Source organism: Prinia subflava, chromosome 16 (genome assembly GCF_021018805.1).
Source record: "Prinia subflava isolate CZ2003 ecotype Zambia chromosome 16, Cam_Psub_1.2, whole genome shotgun sequence".
NCBI lineage: Eukaryota > Metazoa > Chordata > Aves > Passeriformes > Cisticolidae > Prinia > Prinia subflava.
The window spans coordinates 17,029,314-17,050,239 of NC_086262.1; the positions used below are offsets into that span (position 1 = coordinate 17,029,314).

General features: G+C 47.2%; 1 protein-coding gene across 5 annotated transcripts in view; it reads right to left on the bottom strand.

The window, feature by feature from the left end:
* Positions 1 to 27: 27 nt before the first annotated feature.
* Positions 28 to 20,926, bottom strand: part of PWWP2A (PWWP domain containing 2A) — a 30,360-nt gene continuing 9,461 nt past the window's right edge. The window contains exons 2-4 of one of the 5 annotated variants that reach the window (XM_063413128.1): positions 18,483 to 19,450; positions 1,831 to 1,911; positions 28 to 1,199 (exon numbers count right to left, since the gene is read on the bottom strand). In XM_063413128.1, coding sequence (XP_063269198.1) covers positions 1,880 to 1,911; positions 18,483 to 19,450 — 1,000 coding nt within the window. In that variant the 3' untranslated portion in view covers positions 28 to 1,199; positions 1,831 to 1,879. Of the gene's footprint in view, positions 1,200 to 1,830; positions 1,912 to 6,609; positions 9,194 to 16,600; positions 16,707 to 16,943; positions 19,451 to 20,926 lie in introns of those variants that run through there. The other 4 variants (XM_063413125.1, XM_063413129.1, XM_063413127.1 and 1 more) reach the window with 4 other exon arrangements.

Sequence of the window (20,926 nt, forward strand, 5' to 3'; positions counted from 1 at the left end):
TTGCAGCAGTGTTGTCATTTCACTTCATGCAAGCAGTTTGTTTACTGGGTATTAATTTTTCTGAAGGCAGCAATGACATTTTGTGCCTCCCTCTCTACCTACATACCTTGTAAAGGTACCTTCAAATGAAATGTGCTTGTCTGAGATCCCTTCATGTTGCAGGGATCCACAGGAGTTCATTGCAGGAGGTCTCCACAGTAACTGGACCTTGAGGACTTGGAAGTGTTTCTAGAATGAGATGATCTCTGAGGTCCCTTCAGCCCAAACTAGGCTGTGATATAAATATAAATATAAATATATGTATATATATTTGTATGTTCTGTTGTGTTCATTCAGGTTTGGGAGAAGGTGCCTTTTGTAATTCCTGCTCTCCTGGGTTTTATCTGAAGTGTTTAATTGGAGGCAGATTCTGCAGTTGTCTCCATGCAGATTTCAGTACATGATTTAATTAAATAATTAGCAGAGGCTGCCTTGGCTCTTGGGTGTCATCTCCAATTCATTTCAGGAAGTCTCTGTGTGTCTGAAATTCAGGAGCTCCAGCCTTTCACTGGGAGGAAAAGCCTTTCCAGGCACAGCAGGTTTGGTGCTTTAATGTCATTTTTGTCTCTGCATCTGTGCAGAGTTTTTTTGATTGTTAAACTCAGTCCTCCTGGATTTTTAGTTTCGTTTTAGTTTAGAGCTGGGCCTGGGGTTGAGTGAACTGTGAAAGCTCTGCTGCCTGAGCTGAGCCCTGCAGGGAAGGCTCAGTGCCCTGGGATTAGAAGAAATGTTAATAATCTTCCCCAAAACCTGCAGCCCTCAGAGCAGAGGTGGCCAGGCTGCTGCAGGGGCCCTGGGCCGGGCTCAGCACCAGCCCAGCATCACCAGCTGGCCCTGCTTCCACTCACCTGCAGCATCCCAGCACACCCCTGGCAAAAATGGAACCACTTTGGAACTACCCTGGGTGCTTTCATTGTTTTAAATTCTTTTAAATGTCCTTGTTCTGACCCGTGGGTTTCTGTCCCTGCCTACACTGTGTGTGTGCAGTGTCACTCACCTGTGGGGGGCTCTTGTGCCCGATTACAGCAGTGGCCTTTCCAAGCTGCTGCTCCAGGGGTTCAGGGACAGGAGTTCTGTTCCTTCCACTCTGTTCCTGCTTCACCCCTTTGAAAGCCTGGGGAGCTGCAAATATTCCCTCTCAGCTGGAGACTGGGGAATTTCTGGGAAATAGAAGCACAACAAAGCTTTTGAATTTCCCACCTGCTGGGCAAACACATCATCAAATCATTGTGCAACTCCCCTGCAGGATGCCTGATGTGCACCTGGAGTTTTCCAATGAGGGGAAGGGCAAAGGAAGCGGGACTGCAGCTGATTAGTGTTTGTAATTTAATTGGATTGTGTGAAAGTCACTGGGAACTGGGCACGCTGGTACTGAGGACTCAAACCTCAGATCATCCCTCCCTCCTCAGTGCCACTCTCCAGCTGGACCAGAAACCTCTGGCAGGTGTTTTCTGCCACCACAGCAAGTTCTCTAGGCAAAATTCCAGTTAATTACCTGAAAGTCCTTTTGCATTGTCCAAATCTTGAACAAGTGCACATATCTTGCTTTTGATTTTTAAGTAGTTAACATAGTTTTTATGTCTAAAAACCTCACAGCTGCCACCAGTAAAATAACTGGTGCTGCCTCCTGGTGCCACTGGCCACAGCTCAGGGAGTGCCAGGAAGTTTTGAGTCACACGTTGGATTTACCATCTCTAATGGGAAAAAACTGTTGCATGAAATACAATCTTTTAAATATAAGTGCTCTTAAACCGAACAGTTCCTTGCTCAACTGTTCCAAGAGTTACTCACCCTCCTGGTAACCAGCACGAGCTTCTGTTCCAGCTGGAGTTGTCCATCCTCAGCTCCCACCTTTGTTCCTTCTTCCTTTGCCTGCCAAACACAAAACTTTTCAGTACATGGCCTTTCCCCTGAGGTGTTTGCAGAGAAATAAAGGGAATGTTGTTCTCGTCCATGAGCTGGGTTAAATCTCTCCCTACAAAGAACTTCTCTAGGATTTCCATAACACTTCAGACCTTCCAATTGGCTCAGACCTTACAATTTTTGACACCAGAACTGACTCTGGGATTTGTCTCTGTTTGCAGAGGTTCTCCTCGCTTCTCTTCTCTGTCCCCTCAGGGACTTTAATCCTTTTGGCTGCAGATGGGCTGAGGTTTAGGATCACAGATTGCCAGGATGGTTTGGGCTTGAAGGGACACTAATGTCATCCAGTCCCACTCCCTGCCAGGGCAGGGACAGCTCCCACAGACCAGGGACACCTCCCACAGACCAGGGACACCTTCCAGACACCAGTTTGCTCCAATCCCATCCAACCTGGCCTCATTCCAGATCCTGCTCCTGAGTCCCAAGGCCTGGCCCTCAGAGGAGCTGAACAGCTGCAGCTCCCTCCATTCCACCAAAGATTTGGAGCATTTAACATCTCATAAAAGATTAAAAACAGCAGCTCCCCAGTTCACATCTTCAGCTCTGTCTCCAAAACCTCCCCAAGGGAGGCAGCCAGAGGCCACACTCAGGGAAGGGTCAGTGGGCCTGACACAGGCCCAGCACAGCTGATCCCTCCTGCCCAGCAGGATCCAAAATCCTCCCCAGCTCATCTCTTGGGATATCCAAGATTTTGACAGAGCACTGAGCTCTCTCCTTGATTAGCACAAAACTTCCTGGGATCTACCTGCCCCTGATGAGCACAGCCCCAGCCAGGGAGAGAAGAGAAGCTGCTGGTCACCAGTTCCTAGGCTTTAATTAGCTGTGTTATTCCTAAGGGATTACTGCTGCAGCCAAGAACCAATTATATCCCAGTGCCTCCTCTCCACCATGGGCAAAGATGCGCTGGGGCACATTTAATGTGCAGCATTCATACATTGCTCATTCACAAAGCTTTCCCTCTTTGGATGGATCCCAACATTTTCTTGCTCAGCAACTTCATTTTTCCCACCCCAGGCAGGGCTGTGACTGCTGGGGGGGCTCTGGGCAGCCCTTGGCACAGGAATTGTGGCACTAAGCCAGAGGCATCACTGCCTACCCTGACAAAGATTAAAGGCTCTAAATCAACTGAAAATTAAAATAAACCCCTTTTTTTCCTGATTCTGCACATTCAGTGGGAATCTCCCAATTGGAAACCATCTGCAGCTGCAGCCTGGAGTCCCCAGAACTGCACATTTCTCCCCTGTTGTTTCTCAAGGAGACAATTTACAAATCCTGCGTTCCCTAAACGGATGCAGCAGGATTAGGTTTGCCTTTCCTGGCCTGGCTGGCCCCAGTGCTCTGCTCCTGGCTCCCAGGACTCTCTCTCTGCCCGGTGTCCGTGGGCTCTGGGCAGTGTCTGGGAGCACATCGGGTTCCAGGAGCAGCTGCTGCCCAGGACTGACCCCCGGCAGCCACGGAGCGGGAAGGATCCAGGAGGGAGCCGTGGCTGCTCTGGGATAAGCACACGCTGCCCAGTGGGGTTTTGTTCCTGTTTCTGGCCAGTGAACTGCAGCACACCCCTCCCTGCAGACACTCCAGGGAGCAGGGATGGCAGGAAGAAGGGAAATGCTGTTATCTCGTCTGGGCGGTGGCTGCTGGCAGAGCTTCCTAAGTGTATTCCTGAGCGGTGCTGGCCAGTGCCCAGCAGGGTCCCTGGAGAGGCAGCAGGGCCAGAGCTTTTCTAATTGCATTTGTCCTATTTCCATGAGCTCCTTTGGCTGTGACCCTCCATCATGGGGCACTGCTCTGTCTGAGGGAGGAAGAATTGCAGTATTTGGGAACTTAGGGAAAGGAGGAGGCTGGGAGCTCACAGATTTCCTGCCTGTGGCTCCAGCCCCGAGCTGCCCTTGAAGCGACAGCTCTCGCTGTGCCCCAACACATTTGTGTCCCTGCTCCCAGCTGGAATGCAGCTGAGGCCTTGGAACCCGGAGCCAGCAGCAGGTTTGCCAAGCCAAGATGCAGCTGATGGCTCCTGACAGGACCCTGCAGTGTCAATGCAGACAAGTGTGAAGTCAAACCCCTCCAATTCTGCTCTCACAGCTCATGCCCAGTGCTGCCTGCTTAAAGGCAACCACAGCCAAGTGAGTGAATCACAGAAGCATCATGCACATCCACCTGAGCAGTGTCAGTATTCCTGGGGTCTTATCCTTAGCATGGTCCAGTGTCCATCCCTGAACACTCTGGAGCCCCCAGCCCCTTCCCCTGACAGCTCAGAGCCTTCAGTGTTTGCATGAACCCTCCAGCAGGAACAGCCTCACTTAATATTTAATGACCAAGACAACCAAGCCAGAAATTCCAGCCCCCAAGCTCTTCAGATGCGGAGCTCAGCTGAAAATCTGGATTTAAAATTAGAACTACCCCTCCTGGGCTTGGAATATTGACCCCAAATGCAGAACATGCCAGAAACCTCTGCAGGGGTGTCCAGTGTGCCGAGTGTGGAGCACCCACGGCTTGTGCTGCAAACCCAGCGAGGAAGGCAAAACAAAGAGCACAGAGACACTCCAGGGAAAAGCAGGAGCAGAACCATAAAAGCCGGATATGGAATATGAATAAACCCCTCAGTATGACCCAGCAAACAACAGGAGCCTTTTCCTGGCTCCCTGCTCTGCCTGCAGAACACGACAGGGAGAACAAATCCCACAGCAGCTGGAGCAGACAGGGGAGGAGGACACAAACCCACGGCAGTGAGGGGGAATTGGTGCCGAGGGTTTGGTTCTGCCGGAGGGGCTCGGCCCCGGCCCTGCTTCCCTCGGAGGAGAGGAACGAGCCCTTCCCAAAGTGCCGCAGGCTCTGAGCACCCAACCACCCCTCAGCTGCCACGGAATCCTCCATCCTGCGGCATTCCAGCTTTGCACAAAGTCCTCAAGCCCAGCAGGGCCCTCCATGCCAACCTGACACTCTCCGTGAGGCGGATGAGCCCGCGGAGCCCCGAGGGGATCCGGAGCCCCTCAGGCCCAGCCGGGCCTCAGGCAGGGCCGGGCGGCCTCATCGAAAATGTTCTCAAATAGCCGATGTGTGACAGCGTGAATTCACAGCGCCACTGTCACCGAGCCCTTCAGCAATGTCCCCGTTGGTCTCACCCTGCAAAACCTAAACTCTGATCCCTCACACTTTGCACGGGAATCTCTCCAAAGCCCTCGTGCCAGAGCTGCACTTTCGCCCGCATTAAGCGTCGCCCTTTTGATGCTCGGGGGTAGCAGCAAAAGCCATTAGAGGGGCCTTGTGTGGGCCTTGGGTCACCTTTATCCCTTTGCCAAGCACTGCAGTGAGGATTAATCCCCGGGGTAATTGCAGAGCTCTCAAATCTGCCCGGCCAGCCCAGCCTCTCTCGCGGCTCCGTCCCCACAGCGCCGCTGCCAACTCCGTGTCACAAAGGAAAAGCCATTAGCGAGCAATTACATTTCAGCAGGATTTCCCAGCCTAATGAGGATCGCCAATTCAAGAGGAACTGCTGCAAGGCTGAGGGAATAATGAGAGAAAGGGGATGGGAGTTGCTGTAATCCCGACAGAATGAGAAACGACCACGAAGGGAAAGAAAACCATCTGCTGGAGCTGTGCTGGGGCCACAGCCAGATGTGGGTGTTTGTCACGGGCTGAGCCAGCAGCACGTCACACTTAATTCGATTTGGGGGAAAAACTCCTCATTATCGACAACAGGTCACTGCAACAACCCCTCCCCAGCAGGGTTAGTGCCTCTGGGTGACCCACCAGGTCCTGGCATCCTCTGTGCCATAAAAACACCCTGTGCCATAAAACCACCAATGCTTCCTGGAAACAGAACTTCCTCGAAATCGAAAGTTTATTTTCTGTTTAGCCCAGGAGCTCAACTTAACTTAAAGAATCTTTCTTTACAGTACTAAAAACGCAAGTGGAAAAAAATTGTGTTTAAATGCTGCCTTCTATTTGATGGGAAAGTGCAGTTCCAGAGTCTGCCATGATTCCACAGAATCATGGAACCACTCAGGTTGAAAAAGAACCTTTCAGATCATTGAGTACAAACACCAACCCAGCACCACCAGATATTCTGGAAAAAATACTTGCTGGCATGGCCCTCCTTTAGGCGCAGTGGGATGGAGCTCTGGAATAGAAGTTTCCTCTCCAGCACCACCTGATCCTTGTCCCCGGGCAAGGAAACACAGCTCAGGACAAGGCAATTCCTCCCTGGATGGAGAAATTCCCCCATACACTTACCTGTGAGGGCAGACTTGTCTGAAACTGTGAGAATTCCATAAAAACCAGCCCAAGGCCTGTGTGTGCCCCTTCCCGTGACATCCCCTCCTCTGGGACTGTGGCAGAGCCACCAGGGCTGCCTTGGATCTGTCTCTATCACACCATCTTTTCTTGCTAATTACATTTTTTCCTATTGCTTTGGGAAGCATCCAGCTGGCTGAGCGTGGCTTGGGATCTTTCAGCCACTGTGGTGAAAGGTGAGGTTAGGTAGAGACTTGTCCATGTGATGGAATTCTAGCACTGGACCAGCAACCTCAGTTTAATCTTTGTTTAATCCAGAAAAACCACTTCTGACATAAATCAAAGGCTTTGGGGTCAAGAACTAATAAAGCAAGAAAGTTAAAGACATCAAAACATTATTTCCCTTTAAAAGAGCACTGAAAAAAATCAAGGCTTTATTTGAATAAATGTTACACAACATTCTTTATCATTTTTACTTCTCAGCAAACCTTAAAGGGTGAATCAGATTTTCCTCATTCAAGTCTACAAAATGAAAGAGGCATAGTGACCATTCAATATACAGACAAGAAGGTAGCACGGAGCAAAGCTTAAATATTAAGCAACTAAAGCAAAAAAGTGAAAAGCAATACATTACTGTCACTCTCTCTCATTAGAATATCCCTGACAATTTCATTTCCAAATGAAAACGTGGTTTCAACGCAATGCTGGGAAAAGCAAGGCAGACATGAGCTCCCTTGGATGCTATTTGCTCTATACCCATATTCTCCAGTGCACACCTGCATCCCTTGGGTTGATCCCTCCTGCTGCAGCCGCTGTGCTCAGGGAGGGGATGGGATGGGGGCCCTGGGGGACCCGGGGGCACAGCCAGGCACTACCGGCTTCCAAAACAACAGCAGGCACTCCTCAATCCCATGTGCAACAACCCTGCCACCACGGTCCCGGGCCTTTTTCCTGAGCAGAAACTGGTTTGTGCCATGTGGTTTGGTGGCTTTTCTGTTTGGTTTTTGGCGGGGTGGGGGAAAATGTACCTCGCTTAGGCCAAGCCCCCATCCATTGTCAATCCAAGCGGAGGTGAAAGGCTGCCACGGACCCGGCACCATCACCCCTCTCCTCATTCACATGTCTCAATCTTTCAGTTCTAGTCACATCCCAGGCCTTGAGCAGGACCAGACTGCTGGGCCTCTTCCACTGGTGAAAAGGAAAAGCACTCTAGAACAAATATTCATCCAAATTCTAAAAAAAGTTTATACTTTATGATGAAATCCTTATGGCAAACGGTACTATTTGAATGCACTGTACAGCCTGGTTTTAAAAAGTAGGTAGTGAATATTCAATTTCTGCATTTATAAATAAAGAATTTAGCTCTGAAAAGCAGACACTGAACCAACACAAAGCATGAGCTGCCACACACTCAGTGTGTGAATCCCTGATGGGCCTGGCTGGGTTTAGGGGCCTGTCCCAGCCTGTCACTTCCCCCTCTCTGATTGTTTAACAAGTATAAACCTGTTGCCAATGACAGAGTTGCCCTAACTTCAAATTTTATGTGGTTCATTCAGGCTCCAGACACGAAGAAATTGTCTTTGTGCTGACCCAGAGGCCCCTTGGAAAAGTCCCTCTGGTTTTAAACAATCCAGACAAAGACATTCTATTTTCTCCAATTGAATCAGGATATCAGTAAGGAGGAAAAGAGTTTCCTACAAGTCCTTTCATCTCTATAGAAACAGAAATTTGACTTTTAGTAGATTATGTGCACATTTTCATCTCTTCAAAACAAATATTTATTTTCTCAGGTTACGCAATAAATCCCCTGCTCAGAACTTTAAAGAAATGGTTCTGCCGAGACAGTGTGCACACAATGGAAATAATTAGTGACAAATAAATTAATATTTAATAATTCAAGATTTCAGCAGCCTGTCCAGCATTCCCAAGCTCCACCAAAGTCAGTCTTACCCAAGACCTTGTGGGAGGGGAATAAAATGGATAAAACCCAGTGAGTTTCTCTTTTTTTTTGATTTACAGCTTTTCAAAGAAGTCAACGCAAATCAGATCAACAACCAGCAGAAACTCTAATAAAACCTTTGCTCTCTACTAGTTACCTATCTGAAAAATATTTATGCCAAAAGGAAAAAATAACCCATGATTTGAAATAGAAATGCCATCCCATTGAATCACTCTCCATTCATGATTTCCATCCTGTTATAGCATTATAAGCAAAACGCTGCTCTCTGCCTTGTAGCCCCTCTCAAGGTCATTTCACAACCCTCAATTCCCTAAGTGTTACAATAGCATAAATAAAATGCAACCATATTCACACAGAAGGAGCTTTCCCATAAAACAGAGATCCATGGAGTTTGTGGTCACTGTCCTTTCCATCACCTCTATGGGAAATGTTGGTCTCAATAGCAGGACTGTTCATATTTCACAATACAACTGGGTTTGGACATGCTTTGATCACAGATCACAGCTCTGCTAACACCTGCACTAAATACTAACTAAGCCTCAGAGAATGGAAAATTGCAATGCTAAAGTCAAGAATTAAAAGAAAAGTTCAAAAGTTACAGTCAACTTCCCAGGCAAATTGGCTCCGTCACTGGCACCTCTCAAAACATACAAACGTGACTGTCACATTACAAAAACCCCGGTTATCTGCAGTGAGTCTTCATCCTAACAATTCAAGTGGTTCCTTGTATGTAAGTGTCATAGAGTCTTTTGTAATTTCATGCGTCATTTATTGCAAAAAAGTTTTATAAAATATTTCCTAACATCTTTTGAAATTTTAAGGAAAATTTACATTAGGAACAGGTGCCCTAACGGTGCAAGGGGGAGCTTTAACATCTTTTACCCCCTTTCCCCTTCAAAAAAATGTTTACTACTTGGTGAAGAATTCAGAGGAAAAATAGGACAAGTCAGTCTCAGATTTCTCTCAGTCCTGATGAGCTGGTGCTCTTCGTGGCAGTGTAGTGAGGTTCCATAAAAACAGCGGGTCATTAGTGTCTCTGAGCTGAAAAGGGGAGAGAAAGGGAACATGGTTAAATGTCTTCCAGTACATACTGCAAAAGTAGGTAAAGCAAAAGCTCAGGTGGCCAGAAAAGTTACTGGCTCACCTGCTTTGTGCATCGTGTGCAGAAGACAAAAAATAGATTGACATTATCACAAGACAGACACAAGTGAGCAAACTCCTCCGGGGCTGGGGTTTGAGGAGGAGCCACCGTAGCAATCTGTTACATCTCACCCCATTTCAGCATCCAGAGAGAATTCCAATTGTAAAGACACTTAAAGACAGCTCAGGAAGCAGGGAGATTAATCCACAAAATCTATACATCGATGGCAGTTCACAACACAAAGCTAAATCTGACCCTGCAGTGCCCTTCCACACACGAGAGCCGAGTGCCTGAGGGAGCACTGAACTATCAACCTGCTAATGGGGTTCCTTCCCATGGCTGCCTGTGTTTTCCCATTTACTGCAGAGAACGGGAATAAATTACAATAAAGCAGGCAGGAACAGCCCAAGTGCTGAGCCCTGCATGAACCATCACCAGTCAGCCACCAGCTCTTACTGGGAGCAGGGGGAGGCCCTGGCACAGGTTGTCCAGAGAAGCTGTGGCTGCCCCAGGCCAGGCTGGACAGGGCTTGGAGCAGCCTGGGACAGCGGGAGGTGTCCCTGCCATGGCAGGGGTGGCACTGGGTGGGCTTTAAGGTCCCTCCCAACCCAAACCAGTCTGGCACTCTGGGGTTCTATGGAGATTGTGCTCCTCAGATCCAGTGGCTGAAAACCTGGCTGCCCGTGTCAGCTCAGTGCTGTGCCACTGAACCTCCCGAGCCTCCTGCGTGCAGCCGTTGCCTGTTCATCCGTCATTCCATGGGGTCACACACTCCATGTGGGACCCGTGGTTTGTGGGACAGGGACAGCTCAGCCTGGCTGAGGGCACGGCTCTCCCGGGATCTCCAGTGAGCTCACAGGCTGGACTCTGCCTCAGAGCAGCTCCATGCAACTGGAGGCAGAACCACACAGAATCCCAGGATCACACAGATCCCAGAGTGGGAAAAGCCTTCCCAGATCACTGAGTCCAAGCTGTGCCATCCCTACCCTGTCCCCAGCCCAGAGCACCCAGTGCCACCTCCAGCCCTTCCTGGGACACTCCAGGGATGGGCACTCCAAACCTCCCTGGGCAGTGCCAAGGCCTGAGCTCCCTTTCCATGGGGAAATTCCTGCTGCTGTCCACCCTGAGCCTCCCCTGGCCCAGCCTGAGGCCGTTCCCTCTCCTCCTGTCCCTGTTCCTGGAGCAGATCCCAAATCCCCCCGGCTGTCCCCTCCTGTCAGGAGCTGTGCAGAGCCACAAGGTTCCCTAAGGAGCCATCCCAAGGACTGCCCCAGGAACAAGGTAAAAATGTGTGTCAGGACAGGCAGTGACACGACCCAGGCCTCTCCTGCCTGTCCCACTGAACTCAGCTCCCACGGCCTTTTCCTGGCAGCCAGCACTGCCACGGGGATTCTGACTTTTCAATGGGAACATTTTCTCAATCCCTTTATTCACTGCTGTCCAAAGAGAATTGCTGCCTTTGAAAGTCCTGGCTTTTATCTCCAAAGGAAAAGCAGAAGGACACCAGGCAGCCATGGAGAGGGAGAAAAGACACCCCAGAAGAACAAGGGAAGCAAAAATAGCAGCACATCCCATCAGGGATAAAACCTCAAGGCCAGGAGCCCAAATTTAAATAGTTACAGTAAAATTTATGCACCTTCCTGGGGGATAATGCAGTGTCTGTGCAAAACTATGGAACAGAAGGCACAAAACTCCTATTTTCCTGCTACAGATTCCATTTGTAGCCAGTGGAGAAGAGGGAAACCAGGCTGCTCCTCCAGATGATGAACTACTAAAAGCAAGAACTGTTTCCTTCTTTTACAGCTTCCAGCAGCAGGACCTGAGCCATCAGGAAAACAAAGAGCACAACACGTGCTTTCCTTTATGTGCCTAACTCCCTGAAATATATGACACAGTATCAAGAATTCCTAAAACATGGTCCAACCCAGTTTTTTCCATATAAATGCATCAGAAGAGATTATTCCTAAATCCATCGACACTTGAAATACCGCAAGGAAAGACTTTTTTTTTTTTCATTAACTAAACTTCTAAATAAACTGAGTACAATTCTTTTGAAAATCTTTTTGTGGCTTTAGTTCCTTTTCACCAGAGCTACTAAGTACCCAAACTGGCACCATGTGCTTTAAAATCCTGAAGCAGGGCAGAGGTGCAATTAAACCCCAGCATTTCCTAAAGCCAAACAAAAACCCTACACATTACTAAATAAAAATGATGCTAAAATAGTATTTAAGCAAATATTTGCTTGGAATTGTATCTGCTTATTTTACTGAGAAAGCAAGATCCCATCTCCCTCTTTGTGCACCTATTAAAGGATGGCAAGGACAATTCTGCCCCTGAATTTGCCGTGATTCTGTCACAGAATTCAGTGCTGGGAACAAGCAGCTGCCTCCCACAGCACAGATCCCCAGCACATGCCTGGCATGTAAGACAATATTCCTTATTCATATTTGACATCCAAAACATCCGTAAACAAACATGAAAACTGACCTAGATCTGGGTTTTTCCTAAAGAACAACCTGATTTCAAGTTGCTGTTACAGAAATGGCATCAGCCAAGCAGGAGGCTGCAGGAGGCCCCTGGCAGAAGGGGCAGTGCAGGTTTCCTCAGCTCAAACTTGGATTACTCCAAGTGTAATTCCTGCAGGATGTGACCAGGACACAGAGGGCAGAATCCTCCATTATAGACATATTTTTACAAATATTCTGTTTTTCCAAAGTCAGCCTTGTTAATGACAAAGTGACAGGACAGATCCATCATCTGTCCCCTCCCACTCCCAGCTGCTCAGGAGCTCAGCCTGATCCATTGGTTTTCAAACCCTGCCATTGCACAAACAGCTCCCAGGGTTTCACAACCACAAATGCAATCAATATTCCAGTGCTTGATTTCAACTCCCTACCTCAATTTAAGTATTATTTCCTGTCCCAGCTGCAACTGAACAGAGCTTCCCCTGTGCCTCTGCCCCCGTCCCACAGGGATTCACACACCTGGAATATCCTCAGTTCCCACAGCCCTCTCTTCCCCCTCTGCACTGAGGGATGGAGTCACTGGCATAGAAACAGAATTACAGCTGTTCAAAATGTGCCTGCTCCTGATTTGGGAAGTAACTTGCCAAACACAGCCCAGATAAACCCCACAGATCCATTTCTTCTCACACTGAAGGAACAAAGCCCAGATCCCCGAGCCAATTCCTACCTGCAGGCTGCTAAGTTCTCCCCTCAGGCCATGGGCAGGCAAGAAGAGGAGATCAAAGATGGCACATCCCATGGGACAAGCACAGGGAGTCACCTTTTCCAGGGTATTCCACCTTTTTTTTTCCTCCTTTTGCTCCTAAGTGTCTCCCTCTTGGATGTGCAAGCTGGCTCGGGTTTTGTGAAGCCTGAAAGCCCTGGGCTGTCAGCACCACCCACCCTCCCCCTCCTGCCAGGAACACCAATTGCTTTTCCCTGGGGAAAACACAGAGCTGTGCATCCCAGTTCTGCTCAGGGGCTGGTGCCTGGCACCAAAGTGCTGCTCCAGGAGTTCCCCAAACTGCCCCAGAGCTGTGCAGGGAAAAAGCAGGATGGCAAACCAGTCACCAACTCCCTGGCACCACGGCCCTGCTGCTCTGCCTTGTGTTCACACAAGTCACTGGTAGATTTAAGAAAAATAATCATTAATTCATTTAAATGACAGTCTGGATTGTATCCACATCCCAGGTAATACAGATTGAAATGTATGAGTAAATCATAAGGAATCATAAGCTGCTATTAGGATCCAACTGTTCAACCCCAATAATTAATAATTATTTCTGACCTGGGAAGAACTGCTGCTGTTTGCTAAAACCTCCAAATGACCACAAACAGTTCTTACCACGGAGGTCAGAGATAGATGGGGTCAGGTGCCCAAAAACGCCAGGAGGGTGAGCAGGGAAGGAAAAGCCACCACAGAAGGGATGTCAGAGACCTGAACAGCCACACGACGAGCCAGGGTGAGCCCTGAGAGGGAATTATTTCAACTAAAATCCAAAGGTGTCACAGACAGCAGCAGCTGGGGGGGTTCAGTGTTGCTGGGAAGTGCCACTGTCACTGCAAGGCCAGGGATCACAACACAGGTCCTTTCCACCAGAGATTAAGGATAATTCAATGCTGGATACTCCCATCCCCATCTCCCACACCTGGGCTAATGGAGCTTCAGTCAGCTGGCAGCTACACGAGTTTTCAGTGTTAAATGTGGGTGATCCCTGATCCCTCCAAGGGCAGAAGCTTTGTTAGTTATGGAAAGATTCCCTTTTTAAACAGTCCTAGTCATTTATCCGTGGATTATGCCACCCCACACTGCCATCCATCCCTTCAGGCTCGAGCTCACTGCACTTCCCTCCCAGCCCAGTCTTTAGCTACAATCCCCCTGCACTGCCTGCATTTGCTGTTCCTGCAGGCAGTCACTGGAGCACCACTCTAAAGCAAAAGATGGACTGAAACAGCCTTTCTCTGATTATCAGTCTGCTCCTCTCCACAGCTCCTCAGCCACGAAAGCTGCTCTGTTTTCTCACTGCACTTCACAGAACAGGCAGAAGGACAGACCATGATGCTGAGAATGAGCTAGTGACATTTATTTTCCAAAATTCACATTCCTATTCTACTCTGACAGCTTCATCAGACATGAAAGAAAATCAGTGTCAGGAATTGAGAGAGTTAAACAGAACCAGACCGATGGCAATGCAAAAAGCAACTCTCACCCTTCCTCACTTGAGCCACTCTTAATCCTAACCACAGCTAGAAACTATGTTTTAAAAACTCAACGGTATTTTACACCATGCTGGAAAAAAAAGTCTTTTCAGCCTTGCACAGACCTAAATCACCCCACGAACCCCACCCCAGGGTAGTTCTGTAGCTTCCAAACGAAGCACAGCAGCGTCTGAAAGAGAAACCAAATCATCAGAGATGATTATCTCACTCAAGTGTTGACACAAAGTTACAACTCTAATTAGAAGAGTAACAAATACCTGTTCAGTTTCCTGCATGACTCCAGACACACACAAGCTTTGCTCCTGAAGCCTCACACCTTCCAACACCTCTGGGGAAAGAGATCTGAGTTTTGGAGTAACTGCTCTCTCTCCCAAGGCATTTTAACCAAAGCTGAAGAACTCCAGAGGAACAGAACACCTGTACCAGAAATTCATCATGCCCTGTCCCATTCTCCCCTAAACCGACAGGCCAAAAATATCCAACATCACACCGAGGCATTTCATTAACTAAAAAAGGCATCACTTGCAATTTATCCCGTTAAACTGATGGGAAAATACCCTCAGTCACCCCCTCTGCTGCTGTTTGTCCTCTGAAGGCAGAGCCACAGAAGGATTCAGGAAAAGACCTCTGAGATCACCAAGTCCGTTCTGTGCCCGGTGCCCGCCCTGTCCTCAGCTCAGGGCACCCAGTGCCAGGTCCAGGGGTCCTTGGGCACCTCCAGGGATGGTGACCCCAAACCTCCCTGGGCAGTGTCAATGCCTGAGCACCCCTTCCACGGGGAAATTCTGCTGCTAGCTCAGCTGACTGTCCCTGGCCCAGCCTGATCCTGGGGGGAGCAATGGATAAATCACGGATAACTCATGGAAGTGCCACTGCCTGGAGCTGTGGCACTGCTGGGGACCACGGCCACATCCAAGCGGGGTTCTACAGTTCAGATAAACCTGCCCCAAGCCTTGGCCCAGCCTTCAAAAAGCTCTGCCCACCTGAACCAGGCTCTCCCTCAGCCCAGCCCATCCCCTGGAACTGCTGCACCCCCAGGAGCAGCTCCTTGGGAGTGACAGGAAAATCTGGGATGAGCAGGAAGAGGAGAATTTCAACTTACTGTAACATGGTGCTGTAAAAAATTAATTTAACAAAACAAATTACTTGTTTTGAGCCTGTTCAGTCTGTAGTGATACAGCACATTCATTATGAAACTGAGGAAAGACTTAAAACTCATCAGCTACAAATCAAAACTGACTTTAAATGCCTTCCATAAAGTTCTTTTGAATAAAACCACCCAAAGAAAGCCCTCCCATACCTGTTGCTCCCCCAGTGAACACCTGAGCAAACTCAGCCTATGTAAGCAGCAGTGCTATTCTAATTTTATATAAATTAAGAGAACAAAGCTTCCAGGTCTTCTAAAGAAAAAATAGCAATGTCAATATTGATTTTGCCACTACTTGGCTTAGAACAACTAACTTAAAACCAGTTCACTTGAGCTTCTAAACCTCAAGGAAGTGGTGTAGACATCTGACCCACCTCACATGGGTTCCTGACTCCAAAAAGCAGCTTGCTTTAATAACAAAATACAGCTTATTTACTTAAAGAAACTGTTTCTGTTTGCAGGAGAGAATACAGAGAAGTGAAACAGATTTTTTTCTTTTTTTTCTTTTTTTACAAAATTGTGTGTTTATCACATTCAAAAAGCATTGACCACTGGGGCTTTTGGGGAACTGTTAGAATGCCAAGGTAAAGCTGGTGTATTTGGAAGCTTAATTAGCAATTAATGACTGTCAGCTTCAGGAAAATTTGAACAGCCATGGGTCTGACACTTCCAACAGTTCTGTGGGCACGACAGAATAATTAAAAAAGGAAACTGAGTGCTTTGGCAAGATCAGACAGTATCATGAACATATGAAATTAAATCTTAAAATAAAAATATTTTCAGGGTTTGATGATTAAATCCTTGCCCCCAATTTCATGTCTGTTTAATTTCAGTCTGAGCTTAAATTTTTACATCTGTCACGACTGCCTACATGGGCAGTTCTGGAAAAACCAGGATCAAAACTGCTTTGGGACGAGCACCAGGAAACTTCACAAGGGATCGCAAGGCTGAAGCAGAAATGGGTTGGAGGACACAGGAATTCACATGGTCAGTTAAGGACCAAAACACAGAAAAAAACGTCAAGGGCATTGCATGAAATTGCCCCAATAGTGAGCAAAAAACATGCAAGAAAAGCTGGAATGGCAGTGGAGAGCAGCTCTGAGTGGCTGTGAGATGGAAACTGAAAACATTCCCCACTGTACAAGTGACATCATCCACAGTCTCTACTCAAATATATGGCCCAAAAGCTAATTTAGGGAGAAATTTAATCAACTTTCCAGAAAGCCCTCTACAGAGCTGGTTCTGAAACAAAAGGGATAGATAATTAATAATCTCCAAATTAAGACTGAAGTATACCAATGATATTTACATCAAGCACTTCATCTTTAAGAATGCATGAAAAAGGACAATTTACTTTTTAAGGGTGTCCTCTAAATCCGGCATACAGATAAAATACTCTGACATCCTGGATTTGTTTCAAAGCTTTTTGAGAAACACACACAAATAATTCAGATTTAGTCAATTTTATTTACAGTTTGTTTTTTTACATTTCAGAGCATTACACAATTACATATCTCATTTTTCTGACCTGCAAACAGATACCTTGAACGGAAATATTTAAAAAAAAAAAAAAGAAAAAAAAAAAAAAAAGAAAAAAAAAGTTAGATACATCCAAAATGCAACAATTACACATCTGACAATTCACAAAGTGTAATTTACTAGGACGTATCCTAAGAATTTAGGAACAACCAGTCAGGAGAAAATCTGACCAATTTCAGCAATTGATTATTTACACATTCAAAACAAAGCCTCTCTTAAGCTAAACCTCCAGGCAAATGGCCTGAAAGATTTCTTCAGGAAGAAAGACCAGAACGATTCACACCTATGCAGCATTAACAGCCCTTGATGCCAAACACTGAGGCCTCCTCAGCTTTGTCTTAGAGCTACAGGCATCCCTCGACTTCTCCGACCCTGAAGTGATTTAGTTGTGCCCCCACGTGCATAGAAAGGTTGAGTGTTTAAGTGGTCACTACGATAAAACCCCATTTAATCTGGTCTTTAAGTCACTAAAATTCTTCTTCCTTCCAACTTGGAGCACGTCTCCAATGCCATTTAAACCGGCCCACAGAGGGGAGCTCAGACCCAGCGGGCCTGGCCAGACTAAATCCATTAGAGACTGGTTAAAAATCATCTTTAAAGACCATTTAGACAAGGCTTACATTTCTACACTTCCCTGATGGGCCACCTAACAAAACAAAAAAGTCACAGCTACTACTTTCATCCCTCGTGTCAACCCCTGGCCACACAGAACTAGTTACAATACTGGGTAGAAACTACTAAAAAATTCCCTGCAAATCAGCTGCCTTCCAGCTGAGGCTATGGCTCCTATGCATCGGGTGGTTGAGGAGGTTTGGTTCGTTTTTTTTTCTTTCTCTTTTAAAAAAAATTCTCACTTGAAAAATACCGCAGTGCTCACTTTTTTAGGCTAATTTGGATTGCATGTTCAATGGGTTTGAACCGTCACGAGCTCTGGTACAAAAAGAGCAGTCACCGAGTGCAACTCCTGACTTTGCCACGTCCCTCCTGGCAGTTCTCCCTAACCTGGCTACGGATTTGGTGGAGCCTCCAGGTGTCTTGCCTACCTTACTCTCCACGTTCACGTCTCAAACTGCGTCAGCAGGGCCCGCACCTCGGGCGTGAGCTGCTTGGCAGCCTTGGCTGCCTCAGTGACGGCCTTGCGGTACAGACCCTTTCTCTTCTTATTAAAGCGCAACTGGAAGCTTTCTAAAAAGGGGGAGAGCTGTGCAAGAGCAAGGAAAGACGTGGTGGTGGAGCCAAACCATGAGATACGAGCCTCCTGGCGCACCAGCAGCCCGCTATCCTTGCGGCTCACAGTTATGGTAAGGATACGGGCCGGCCACCAAGGGAAGCCATAAATCTTGGCCCAAACAATGTCCCCTACACATACGGTCCTGCCATCTGGTGTGACACATTTAGAGACGTTTTTGGAAAAGACTTCTGTTTTCAAGGAATTACTGAGCTTTTTCTCTTCCTTCGAAGAGGAGGAGGAGGAGGAGGAGGAGGAAGGTGCATGCATGCTGCCTGGAGGAAAATCAAAGCTTTCAGTAGAGCTACACTCAGAGTTGGTGGATTTCAAATCATCTGTGCTATCACTACTACAAACTGATGCACTGGAAGAGTCAGATTTCTTTTGATTAAGGGTCATGTAAACCGTTATATTGCTTTTGCTGCCTCTCTTGCCCAGTGTCTGCTGTTCATCCTGATCAACAGTTACATGCACTTCACTCGTGTCCTGAACCTCACTGCTGGCCTCTTCGGGGCCTTCTGAGGGGCTCTGGGTTTCTGAAGGGGCCTCACCTGCTGAGCGGGTGGAGGAGCAGCGAGACTGGGGCTTAGTTGCCATCTTGCCACTCCGAATTTTCTCAAGTCCTGTCTTGAGGGAAGAGTCATTCTCTTCGTTGCGGTACCGCTGGGGCTTTAGGCGCAATCGGGGCGGGAGGGACCCTGAGCTGGTGTTCTGAAGACGCCGCGTGAAGTGGACCTTTGAATGTGCATTTTTGGAAGAGGAGGTTGCACTCTGCTTCTTTTGTGCCTTTTCTTTGGCCATTTTCAAGACTTCCCGAGCTTTTGCATGATCCATGTTTTTGCTCTGGAGAACTTTTTTTGTGTTTAACTGCGCTTTTGAAGTATTTGCTTGTGCGGAAACTTTAACCACTCTGCTTCTGCTGTGGGCAATATTTGAAACCTTGACCACAGCGTTCCTTTTCTGGCTTTCGTTTTGGCTTTTTCCATCCACCTTATGGTCAGTCTTAAGTTTTTTATTCACAGTAGTCACGCTCTCGTTTCTTCGCTTTTTACTGTCCTCGTATTTGGAAGAGTCACTTGCATTGCCACCTTTCTTGATCTCCTTTTTCTCTGCCACCACGCTGTTTTTGCACTTGTCACACAGGACCTGCCGGGGCCGTAGTTTGATGGCGTTCATGATCGAAGTGGGTTCCTCCCTGTACATTTTCCGCTTGGGCCGCTTGATTTTCCGGGGCGGAGGCTGAGGTATTGACTGGTTATAGGTGTCCCTGATAAACAAAGGAGGAGGGTACGGTGCTCCCTCATGAAACAGAGGAGGTGGTTTAGAAGTCCAAAGGCTTTTAGCTATGCTGGGCTCTGATGGCTGCGTGAGGGAGGAGTCATCAGGGACTGCAGCATCGGCCTCGCACTTCACCTGCGCCTCCTCTTGGAATGGTTTGCTTTGGAGCTGCATGGCTTCAGGTTTGTCCTTGTACTCCCTTTTAGGAAATATGGTCACAGGGATTCCATGGGGGCCAAACCTTAAAAGAAGAAGAAATAAAATTCAATGTTTTGAGGGAATTTTTGCAGCGTTCATCACAAAGCGTTTGAAAACTCGTCTGCGTTAGGTAGCCAGCATTTGAAAACCACGAATCCCAGAGAAATTAAAGCTTCATATCTAGCCTTATGAGAAGCTTTGAAAATGCAAGACACCAAAATAAAGTCAGTAGAGAACAAAAAATACACCACTTCAGTGATTACCAGTTTCCCTTGTACCAAGAGGATGCCCTGAAAATGTAACAAAAATATCCCCGAAACAGCAGCAAAAGAATTAACTTTACACTTCTAGAAAATGCTTATAAACATCCAAACTCACTCTAACAAGTCCCAGTCTACCCAAGCTCTTTTTCCATGCTAAGTCAGCTTCATGCAAAGACATCTTCAGGAACTTTTCTTCCATTTTTAGCACCTCAGAAAAGGATGAATGGTCCAGATTTAACAGAGACAAGTCGGGGCTGCCTAAACCCTTGCAGTGAACAGGGAGTGCCACCACCCTCCATCCACAACAGCTCAGCACCTGATGCTTTACAGCCCAAAACTCCCCAGCCCAGGCTGAATTGCTCCCAGCAGAACTCCCCTTATTTCAACTCAGTACAAACCATTCCTCACAGTTCCACGAGCAAACAAGACTCTAAACCTTTCCCTGCTTTTCTCCAGACTGGAATTGCTCTAGATCAGGACAAGGGAATAACTCCCCCAGATCTGTCCTCAGGGCTGTGTTGCACTGTGGCTGCTCAACAGCAACATCCCCTCAGCTGATTAAACTGAACTTTATCTACTTTTTTCTGTAAGTGCCTACATGGTGCCTTTATTTCCTCAAAACTGGATTTGAAATGACGACATCATGTGTTAGAAGGTTCTTTACAGTGTCCCCAACAAAAGCCACCACTTGTTTGTCCTTTTGCTTATCACAAGCTTCTTTCTACATCTTTAGTTGTAATTGAAGCAAATGACCCACCCAAGATTAAATTATCCACCCAGTTTGCATTTCAGCAGCTTGTACAGACATTTTTTCAGCCTATGGTCTGGCATTAAACCACAAGGGACTTGCTCATAACTAAGCTTTACATTCCCTAAAGTCCCACAAGTCCATCAAGGGTAAAGTAGTTGCTTTTCCACAAATACTTTTCCCTCCACAAAGGATTGTAAGCAAGTAACTCAATTCCAAGTAGGGCTTTAAAAGAAACTGCCAGCTGACAGTAATTAAATCAGCAATATTTTCAGTGTTATTTGCATCAAGACCTTCTAAAAGCTTCTGAAAGAAACTAAGATCCAGATCTCATCACTCACCACCTGATAAAGATTAGAGGATTTGGTAAAAAGTTAATCTACAGTGAGAGCTGGAAACAAGACAGGGCAAGATCTCTGCTGTGCAAATTCCAATCCTAAAGAGCACAAGAGCAGAACTAGACAGGGGTGGGATATCAAACCCCACACAGACAAACACCCCCTACAGC